A 12,094-nucleotide genomic window follows, 5' to 3' on the forward strand; every position below is an offset into this window, starting at 1 on the left:
TATTTACTAATTTACTAATTTACTCCATTTATTAATATCGTATTACCATCTACTAGTATCAACTCAACTACATTTTCATTTTTGTCCAACAACATCCTCACATAACTAAGAACTGTAAGGCAGGCCACACCCTGAAAAGACTGTTCACATTCCTGCCTTTGTATCCTCTACGAAACACTTGCCCATATGTCCCTTCTCTCCCCTCAATAGCTTTCTCCTGAAAGCCCAGCTCAAATGTGAACTTCTCTTTGAGCATTCATCTGTTTATCCAAGCCTAATGATCTTTTCTATCCTTTGAACCTCTTCTGCACCATATGTTTTATACCTTCGCTTAATGTTACATGTTACCAGATAATTGTTTATTATTTCTTGAGATGTAAGGTCTCCCTAAGCAAACAGATTGCCAACTTCGTGGGTCTTATTATCTGAGCTCAGAGCAATAATTATGTATTGCTAATCTTATTAAACCATTTTGGAGAATAAAGGAAAAGAAAGAATTCCTTTTATGTGTAGTTTATTCTGTGGATGGGACAAAAGTTAAATGTCCACTTTTAGGATAACATTTTTTTATACACTGCTGTTGATAAGACTCAAAAGAGGCAAATGTCCTAACTATTGGCTCACTTTCCATCATTCTATTTATGCCAATCTCTTTTCTGTGACAACATCTTCTCTTGGCCAGTTGTCATTTAAATATTTTTTTCTCAGAGACTGTCTAGAAAACATCTTTCCTGATTAAATGTTACTTAATCTTAGTAGCATTTTTTTAACTATCTTTATGTCTGTGTACACATAATTTGTGTAATATACTTTAATATTTCCTTGTGTTGCTTTATGAAAGTCATTTTGTTGTGTGGGGATGTGTTGGGGGTGGGGACGTTGTGTTTTAAGTTGATTCTAAACTACTTTAATGGCCAAAATTACGACTTTATTTCTTCCTAACCTTTACATGAAGTCAAATGGAATGCTCTGGAAGCAATATATGCTCAACACATGCTTTGACAGCAACAGTTCCTCAATGTTTCTGAGTGACCAATGACCGTGTTGTAAACACATGGCAGCTCTCCAAGAAACTCATGGCAGTTCAAGTGCCTGATTTACCAGTATCTATGGAAGATAGAGGCAAGAAGAAATTCTTTATCTTTCAAAAAAAGTCAAATTAAAGTTGATTTACAGAATTTGAAAGATGAACACAGTTGGTCTTCCGGGGCGGGAGGGGATGCAAGTGAAGCTGAAAAGCTCAAACTCTCAAAAGGGAAGTCACTCTTATGCTTTTAGGAAATGAACAGATGGTAAGGTGACTTGAATCGGGAAAGAGCATTTGAGAAGGTAGACATTTTAAGAAAAGACAAAAGTTCAAGGATGAGTGAGAGGACTACTAACTAAATAGAGGACACGAAACTTCTAAAACAGGTTTTCTTGGTAAGCCAATACATCCAGGGCTAGCATTTACTGGGGAGGAAATAAAAGTAAAAGCAAAATATAGGTTTTTACACTGTCAATAGACAGAGTAATCAGAGGTGAAAGAAAATGAGGGTGATGATTGTCTTAATGGACAAGAATAAAGGAAGCACAAGCAAGGTCAAAGAAATTTCTGAAAATACACATCCTTGAACAGGATAATTTAGATAAAATGCAATGAAACAAATACAATTAGCGGGACATTTCTAAGTACTCTAATCAGAAGGAAGATAGCAAAAGTGCTAGAAAAATATAAGTAGAGAAAATAATATGCTTGCTTCATTGATCTGATTGATTCATTCAGTCAGTAATTTAGCAAGAGTGAGTCAATCACGACTCTACTCCAAGAACAGTGAGAGTCATTGGGATACAAATTTGAATGAAGTATGATTCCTGTTTCAGAATATCATACATACACACACACACACACAAATGTTTACAGAAGCATAGGGGTATGTGCGTATGTTGCAGAACTGGAGACACGGCGTGTGAAATATTACAGTAAGTGTGTTAAGAAAGGTATGAACAAAATAAGTTGATATTAACAGGGGAAGGCTATTGACTCTGTGAGGTGAGAGTCAAGTGGAACCAGAGCAAAGAAAAAACTGAGAATAGATGGATTCACAATGAAGTCATAGTGTCCTTGCAAATAAGCCAAGAAAGTCATCAGCTATAGTGTACGGTGCTATCAAAATAAACAAACAAAAAGAAATGGAAATGTGACCCTCACAAAGACTAGAGATTACTGGAAATTACCTTTAGGAAGAGTAACAGAATAAACATTAAAAACTAAAGTCATAAGGAAATTTGCCCCAAAAGGCTGAATCTTATAAGTGGCATCGATCCATTCATACATGGGCTTGAGTGCTTATCAAAAGTCTAGTACCAGCATGTTGCTATAGACGACACCAGAAATGTAACTGTGGTCCCTGCTCTTAATGACTTAACCATAAATCTATGGATATACACTCAGTACACATGACATGATGACAAACAAGTGAACATAAATGCATGTGCTACCGACTATTATGTACAAGTGTACAGGGGCCGAGCGTTCGGCTGGGCTCCACCAATGACAGCTGAATGGTTTCAATGATGAACTGGACACTAAGTTTAACCTTGAAGTAAAAGGTAACAAAATGTTGAGAAAAAATACTATTTTGGGTAGGGTGAAGAGTATGAAAGAAGTATGGTAGTAAGAAAAGGATCTGGGTCCCAGAGTTACCTAGAGCTGAATTTCAATCCCAAAGCTTTCACTTATTGATAGTCTACTGAAAGTCCCCAATGCTGTTTCCCATCTGTATGTTGTTTTAGGAATAGTTTTACATCTGTGTGATGTAGAGAAATAGAAAAAGCAATGACTGAAAGACAGAAAAAGAAAAGAGCTAGAAAGCAGATGGTAGACTGGGAGTGAATGTTTCTACAAAGTAGCGCTGGGAAGAGAGAAAGAAATGTGAGGTAAAATAAATCCAGACCCACCCACCCATCCTGCAAGCACTGTGAAAGTGAAGAAGGAATAAAGGAGACTGATGAGTTGAGCTATAGGGCCTCAGGCCTTGGTGGTAAACAAATCCAAATCTACAAAAACTGGAAAAGCAATGAATGCTTGGAAAAAGTATTAGGGGGTGGGAAATGCCATTCAAATCCATATCACCACCAGAGGATAAAACAAATTCACAAGCATTTTCCTAATGCTGGATAGGAGCTAGCAAAAGGTATCCTACTGAAAAGTACATAATTTGCAAAATGCTAAATGTAAATGAACAGTACTGCATCTATTAGAGGAAAAATTTAAGATGTGTAATTGATAGTCTCTTTCTTTATAACACATTTTGATTGCTTTATTTTAGCAAATGTTTATTTAGATGCTTTCATCCACTTACCTCAGACCACAGTTTTCTTAATCCCATTTTCTTTATTTTTTAAGATTTTATTTATTAATTTATTTGAGAGAGAGTGCACACGCAAGTGGGGGGAAAGGGCAGCGGGGGAGGGAGAGGGACAAGCCCACTCCCCAGTGAGCTGCGGAGCCCTATGCGGGACTAGACCCTACAACCCGGAGATCAGGACCTGAGTCAAAAATCAAGAGTCAGATGCTTAACCAACTGAGCCACCCAGGCACCCCTTAATCCCATTTTCTATGAAACCTTAAGTTTCTTCAACTATGAATTCCTGAAAGAATTAATCCTAAGTTTAGATAAAGAAGGTCTAGTATAACTACCATGCTGGTTGTAATATTAGCAAAAATGTATGGGAAAGGGTTTGCACAATAATTGATGTATTATATGGCCTTAATACATTGTAGTTACAGTAATTATTATTTTAAGATGTGGAAGGAGGTTGGGGAAGGAAAGCAGTGCAGACAATAATGTAATCTTCCTGATTGAACCAGACAACTGAATATGCACTTAAATAACATAGATATTCAAAGTCAATAAGACCCTGGGCTCTGACCGGCACAAAAAAAAAAAAAAAAAAAGTGGAGGAAACTATACACTATTGTTCACAAAGGCTATACAAACAAAGTGATAATTGTAGAAGAATAATCTTGGAACAAGGTAAGGATAAACTGGGAAAGATCAGCTGAAAGAAACCCCATACAAACCACGGCGTAATAAGAGAAAGACTTGATCCAGAGATATGGTTCAAAGAATGGACACAAAAGAAGAATCTGAGGAACATTCCAAAGAAAGAAATATCCAATATAGTAAGATATTATATAGGTAAAATAAATGAAAGAACAGAGGATGACTGGAAATCTAAAGTAATGAAAAATAGGGTCAACACAGAAAAAAAACAGGTAGTTCAGATCAAGGAAAAGGAAGAAAAAAATGAAAAGAGGAATTCAGTTTATGTTGAATTTGAGATAAAAATAAGACATAAGTGATATAAGTGAATAGTTTCTACATGCACCAAGACTGGGGTATGAATCTGGGAGCAATTTCTATAGAGTCATTTAAAAAAAAATCAGTTCCCTGACTGAATATGAAAATGAGTTAAAGAAGCTAATTTGAGAGATAAACATTCTTATAATACAGAAGGAAAAATAAGAGGAAAAGGATCTATATAGCTGTCTCCCTCTCCTTTGCTCTCTCTTCCTCGCTTTCTCTCTCTCTCTCACACATACACCCCCCAACAAAAAAACAACAACAAAAAACAAAACCGAGGACGAGGGGCACGGATAGTGGATCTCAAGAAATAAGTGATTATAATACGACACTGAAAAGTTTAAGAAGATTAGGTCTAAGAAAAAGTTACTGGATGTCTCAAAAATTAGGTAAATAATTTTCAAAACAATAAATTTGACAGAAGAGCAAGTGCTATAATGCTTCAGTCTAAAGGAAAACTTTTTAGACTCTTTCCGCGGTCACCATGAAATGCCATCCTCAAGTGTCAAATTAGCATTTGCTAATTTTAGAAAATATTTTAAAAGTTTTAGTGTAATACATGGTCATCGTTGAAAATTTAGAAAATGAAAAATATAAAGAAGACAAAAATTTCATGTAATCCCACCATCTAGAGTTGATCACTACTAAAATTTTGCTGGTGAATTTCCTTCCAGATTTTTTTCTGTGCATATTATGCCTTTGTTTACTTACTTAACAAAATTAAGGATCAGTTGAATATATAGCTTTGTGGGGTTTTATACTTTTTATTCATCAAGATAGTATTTGTTGGGTGCTTACTATATGTCAGGCAGTCTTCTATGCCTTTTATATTTTGTTATTATTTGTTTATTACTTATTTATTTATTATTGCTAATAGCTATTATTAAATACGTATCATTATTATTTCTCTTGTATGTATAAGGAAATTTTGGCTTTTCTTTTATGTGCATAACAATAAAATAACTAAAGGTTCTGGACTCAAGGATCTATAATCTATAATCCAAAGCCAAAAAGGCATTGTCTCAAAAAAATATAAAGGACAGGGGGAATTAATACAGTAGTTTTGAGCTTCTACTTGTCAACAGAGATTTTACAATGCTTCTTATATACAATTCACTTAAATAAGCAGAAAATACAACAATATGTGTAGCACTTTCTAATTTTCTTAATTCATCTGTGTACATGTACTTTCGTTCATGCACTCATGTGCCTAAAATCAGAAAAAAAAAGGTCTGAAAAAAATACTAAAAGGTAAAAAAAAAAAAAAAAAAAAAAACCCCCGTCAACCTAAAATTCTATACACAAAGAAAATATATCTTTAAAAAGCAAAGGTAAAACAAAAAGACGTTTTCAGACCTACAAAACTGAAAGAATTCACCACCATCAGACCTGGTGATAAAACGTTAAAGGCAGCCCCTCAGGGAGAAGGAAAATAATATGGAAATAGGGAGCTCACAAGGGAATGAAGAGCACTGGAAATGGTCCCTGGGAAGACAGAAGTGACCCAAGCTTTATATAAAGCACTCGGTGCAACAGGGACAGCAACAACAGATCTTTGGCACGGATTTGCTCTTTGCGGTCACACCAGTATGAGGAAGAGGCGGCCTATGATTAAAATGCAGGTTCCTGATCCTACATAATTCTTCCTGCCAGCCTCAATACAGACAGCATTAAGGGGATGAAGAGAGCTCAGTGCTATTTGATTATTATTTTCATTAAAAGAATATTTATTTTAAAAAGTCCTCATTTCAAAAGTGTTACATTCATTAAAGGAAAAAAAATGAAAATCCGATACACAATTAAAAAACACCAAGGAAATAAAACCACTTTTAATTTAAAAGAGAGAGGGAGGGAGGGAAGTTCTATTGAGTTTGATATTTTGAGAGGCATTTTAATTTACCATTTCATAGAGGAAGACTATGTGGTGATTAAGGTGGAGACAAACTCAAGAAACTAAAAATGAGCAGAAGGAGGAGAGGTAAAGAAGACTGGACAGAGGATGAGAGGAATAATATTGGTTAAAAAGAAAGAGTAGCAATTCAGGTTTACTGCCATCATACTCTGACCCTACTACCCACGAGATCATGAGCCAGCAGGGTATTTAATACGTAAATGGTTATTATGGTAGAGTAAAAGGTTTTCCTATGGTAGCACTGATAATCTCTCAAATCTTGGTTCATAATTAGAAGCACAAAAAAGAGCAGGCATGAGTCCTGGTGGTAAAAATTAAACAGACAGCTCTCTGAATCAGACCATCCCAAAGCACAAAGAATACATACAGACAATCTGGGCTTTCCAGAAGTTGTACAGAATGACACAGGAAATAGCCTGTTTTTCCCTGGAAACACTGCCTACTGGAACGGAGTTTGCGGGAATGTACCTGGCTAGTCTGTAATGGTTTTCGTGTGCTAATAAACGACAGGGTACAATGCCTACTCTGCAGCCTCCATTGTATTTCTGACATCCCTCAACTCGGAATCTAAAACCCAGAACCAACAGGGGTAAGCTAACAAAAATATATACGCTGGACGATTCTAGGGTTTGTTTAACGTTACTGGATAGTTATCTACCGACAAAGATGTATCTGGGAAGGGGAAACAAAAACAAAAATTCTACCTCACAGGGCCTACGTAAACAAAGCAACCGATGCCGAATGAGAGGGAGACCAGCTGGAGCAACATTAATAAACTCGGGTCAACACAATTTTCCCCGAAATGCCAGATAGTGGAGTTTTAAATGTATATGAAAATATGTCCATATCAAAGCAGTAATATCCCAACTCTCTAAGGGGTGAACAAGCAAAATACTTGATGAGGAGAGTAACACAGGAGTGTGTGCACTGAGAGGAAACCCTCGACTACGGAATCATGACAGATGGACACAATTAAAAGAGCAGTTTCCATTCAGGTTGTCCCGGGCGGGAGGGCGCCCCAGGGGCACAGATGGGTCCCGCCCCAGCCCAGGGAGCGTCTGCTGCAGGGGAGCTAAGAATAAAACTCTTCATCTGTTTTATGTGTTGCTTTCTACCCAAAAGCTGGTCAAAACCAATTAAAATCAGTTGAAAACCTTGAGAGGCTTGAATGAAGGTAAACTACATAGCACCCTCGTTTCACATTTGGTAACTTTTTTCAAAAAAAAACAAACAGGACAGTATTCTCAAATGATGACATGCAAACGCCTAAGAAATAAACATAGGAGCCAGAAACAAAGCAGATCCCATATGCATTTTTAATTTGCCTCTTTAGCGCAGTGTCATTACTATCATTTGTCAGTTACCACCCACAGGACTTATTCCACTATCAGCATTTTCAATTGTGTTATCATAAAGTTGATTTTGCTTTATAGATTCATGAAAGAGAACTGGAGAAATAATTAGGGTCCTGTGTATCAATTGTAAAATGTATGGCGAGCAAAGCTAATGGTTTTATTATTAATACTATTTTTGCTAAATATTTATTTTAATTTTAATAAAATAATATTTAATAAATAAAAATGTATTTAATAAAATTAATATTTTATTTTACTAAAATTAATCTTATTTAATATCATTTGTAGTTATTTTACTAAAAATTTAAAACTAAAACAGATGGTGGAAATGGCTATCAACTCACGTCACTTAGCTCAATTGCAAGTGATTGTTAAGAGTTAGGATAGCACAAAAAAGAGAAAGAGGGAGAGAAAAGAAAAAGAAGGGAGGGGGAAGGGAGGGGGGAGAAAAACATTAGGCCTAAGTAAATGTTTTGAAAGTGATTAAAGCACAAAGTATTCATTCATTCAACAAATATTTATTGAGAACCCCTACGTTTCAGGCATCATATAAAAAGGTACACACAGACATGAAAAGCTTGACAAAAGAAAATTTCAATGTAGAACATAATATCAAAAAGGAAGGAAGACTCAAACTTTTTAACTACACTCTGAATGACACAGGAGATAAATGCCCATGGCAAATTTTTAAAAGTGCTCAAAATATGGTGAGTTTATGAGATGTTTAGAAGGGGTAAAAACAATCACAACAAATATGTGGGGGCAGTAAGCGGGGAGGAGGGAGAAAAGAATGTCCTGGGTAAGTCTATAAGTCTGTTTATTTAACATCCCTTGAAGGTAATATGACTGAATCTGAAATTAGACTGAAATCATTTTCTTAAATAGAGTTGAAAAACTAAAGCAAGGGGCGCCTGGGTGGCTCAGTCAGTTAAGGACAGACTCTTGATTTCAGCTCAGGTCATGGTTTCAGGGTCACGGGATGGAGCCCAGCATCAGGCTCTGCGATTGGCTCCAGGCTCATCACAGAGTCTGCTTAAGTTTCTCTCTCCCTCTCTCTCTGCCCCTCCCCTACTCACGCACACACACATTCTCTCTCTCTCTGTCTCTAAAAAAAAAAAAAAAAAGAAAGAAACTAAAGCAAGCTAGAAGGGTTAAAAAAATTTTTTTTATCCTTTTATTTTTATTTTTTTTAAAGATTTTTTTTTTATGAGAGGAGTTTTTTTTTTTTTAAAGATTTTATTTATTTATTTGACAGAGAGAGAGACAGCGAGAGAGGGAACACAAGCAGGGGGAGCGAGAGAGGGAGAAGCAGGCTTCCCGCGGAGCAGGGAGCCCGATGCGGGGCTTGATCCCAGGACCCCTGAGATCATGACCTGAGCCGAAGGCAGATGCCCAACGACTGAGCCACCCAGGCACCCCAAAACTTTTATCCTTTTAAAGCTAAAAGGAATTATAAAGAACACCTAATCCAGAACTTTAATTTTGTCCATAACTGAGGTCTGAAGAGCAACTTTCCCGAGGTCACATGGTAACTTTATTATTTTTAGTTGTAGTTTAAAATATATATACAAGTATAAATTCTCTGTAGAAAAATTAAATATTCCACATTAACTGAAATTTTTAAAAACTCACATGGAAAAGAGCCATTCAATATTTTGATGTGTATTAATTCTACATTTTTTGAGAGAAAGAAAAAGAAAGAGAAAGAGAGGTTGGGGGGAGGGATGAACAAATAGAAAACATATTCACAGAAGAATGGCATCATACTGATCATAGTGCTTTGTAAATCCTTAACACAGTATTTTTCTATATCCATAAGTAGACGTAACTTTTTAAAAAAATTATTAACTGGAGGAAGCAATCAACTGTTCTTTTTGTAATCTTTTTATACTGATAAATTTTAAACAACAAACATTTAAAATTGTGCAAATGAGCACAACAGTAATGGTGGGAATAATAATGTAATAGTTTAAAAGATGTGAACACTGCCATAGGTCTAATAATGAGACTATACATACACATATATATCATCAATTTTTAAACACATATAAAACAAAAAGTATGAATTTAAAGATCTCTAAAGTTCTTCTGAACTTCTAAAATTTTATGATTCTGTACATATTTTATACATCTTTCTATAGTTTTTCTTAAGACTTCCCATAATAACTGTTTTTAAATACATTTAAAAATAAAGCTTATTCCTACTTCATTCAAGAACAGTTTTGTTTCATACACAGTGCTGTGGAAGGTTTTAATTTACATAAGCATACTGAATGCTTACAGCAACCCTGCAATGTAGATAACATGACAATTAAGTTAATTTGTTCAATATCCCACAGCTGGTAAGTAGAGGGGACAGAATTAGACTCCTGGTCACATGTTCCCAAAGATTCTCTTCCTTTCATCAAATTGCCTTCCTTAATATATTCACTGAGATATTTATTAAGCATCTATTGTAGCAAGAGCAGGATTACTCTCCTAGATAAATATCCATTTAAAAGGACTGAGGAAATGCACACTGGGACTGATAGAGCCAAGTTCTCCTACCGGTGGAAATACTGAACCTATGTAGGACAACAAAGAAGGAAACAGGTTAACGAAAAACAAACCTAATTTTAAAAGTGAGTGATGGAAAAACAAATAGGTCTGAGTTTAGAACAATGGGAATTGGCTAAGAGCTAAATGCAAAATTTTCTACCTTTTTGTTTTTTAATCAATTTGTATTTTGGTTTGGTTTTGTGGCCCATTTAATTTAAGAGAGATAGTTCATAATAATTTCATACTGTTTGAATACTAACAATAAGAAGTATTTCCTATCATTTTGGAATAGTTTTTAAATTTTCCGTGGAACTTAAAGGGAAATGACACAGATTTTACAAACAAATTTTAGCTCACTTGGAAGAAAGTTTCTAAATCAATAATCGGAAATTTTTGCTACTACCATTATATAATTCACTGAAAGGGTAAAGAGGTTATTTCCTTAAATACTTGAAAATGGGGAAGACTGTTAACAAATTGTATTTTAACACAAAATATTAATATCCTACTTTGTTTTAAGTGTGATACACATTCAATCAACCGAACATTCACTCAAAAGATTCATTTCAGACCTTCTCTGTTCAAGTCCACGGGAATACAAATAAGGCTACTGACTGTGATGTGGAACCTAGCCTCACGGAAAGAGATGATCCTGGTGTGGCGTTCTATTTAAATAAATCAATTTAGTTCCCCTTGGAAAATATCTGTGTATATCAATATGTGTATTTAGGATTACAAAAGAAATAATGCTACCTGTGTGTTCCACCAGAGATTTACAAATGATTTTCAACATGCTTTACCATGTTGGTTAAGTGATATCAAGATGGTTAAGTGATATATACTGAATTCTTGAAAAACAATCAAAACCAGTTACTCTGTGCTCCCAAAAAAAAAATAAGATGACATTTCTTTGAATTTGGCACTCATATTTTTGGACCTACTTTTATTTCTTTTGCCAACCTCTGCTTCAGCCCCAACCTGATGCGGGAGGAACGAAGAGTGAGGATTCATCAAAATCTTTACATACATTGCAGCCTGAGATGATGAAAGCTGAGACATAAAACAACAACGATCTGATGTGCTGGTGTGCCTCCAGATTACCCAAGGTGGATGCTTAAGTAAAGACTGTCAGAGTCCTCTCTGAGAGATTTAATTCCACAAGTTTAGTTGGCACTCAAGAACTTGTATTTTTAGATAGGATACATTTTGAGAAACATGATTTCCAGAATTATCATCATTGCAGAGTTAGGGTTCCTATTTTCCCTTCTACCTTGGTCATTCTCAAAAGTGCCAGAAATATTACCATTTGTTTCGATATTTCTGAAGTGAAACTATATGCTGATCTCCACAGGACATATTCTGAAACAATATACACCCATGTTTCTGCCTCTTTCCCACTAGACAGAAAGATGAAGGGATAGGCACCAAAGGTAGACAGAGATAGTAGATCCAACCACCCATTTACCTAATATATATTAAAGAAAGCAGGTGTTTTATCTGCAAATCAGAAAGTAATTGAAGTATTTTAACCTTTTCCATATCTGAGACACACTCCGAAATTCTGTCCTAAAAAAATCAAAAGAAGAAAGCTACCACTGAAAAAACTTCCCAATAAAATTTCTAGAAGATTTTAGTTATTAACGATGGTAGTTAGCATTTTAGTTATTAACGACAGCAGTTAGCTTACCTGCCATCCCTCTGGGCAGCACCACCTTCTGTTACTGTCTTGACAAATATTCCCAGCTTTTCAAGTCCGGCATCTGCTCCAACACCCATTCCAATAATGCTTATACCAAGTCCATCCTCATCTATGAAAAAGGGAAAAACAATGCAACAACCTAAGTTTTACACTGGCCCACAATTAGCTGGTGAGACCTCTTTTTTGCCTTTAGTTTTGTTCTTTATGGACTATATGACAGGCTTATCTTGGCAGAATATTT

The 12,094-nt window shown here is 35.5% G+C and overlaps 1 protein-coding gene across 12 annotated transcripts in view; it reads right to left on the reverse strand.

The window, feature by feature from the left end:
• Positions 1-12,094, reverse strand: part of PPP1R9A (protein phosphatase 1 regulatory subunit 9A) — a 297,335-nt gene that overhangs the window by 122,268 nt on the left and 162,973 nt on the right. For all 12 annotated transcript variants that reach the window (XM_032402107.1, XM_032402108.1, XM_032402118.1 and 9 more), the window contains exon 4: positions 11,842-11,962. In XM_032402107.1, the coding sequence (XP_032257998.1) occupies positions 11,842-11,962 (121 nt within the window). The remainder of the gene's footprint in view (positions 1-11,841; positions 11,963-12,094) is intronic.

This window comes from Phoca vitulina, unplaced genomic scaffold (assembly GCF_004348235.1).
Source record: "Phoca vitulina isolate PV1807 unplaced genomic scaffold, GSC_HSeal_1.0 scaffold4, whole genome shotgun sequence".
Lineage (NCBI taxonomy): Eukaryota > Metazoa > Chordata > Mammalia > Carnivora > Phocidae > Phoca > Phoca vitulina.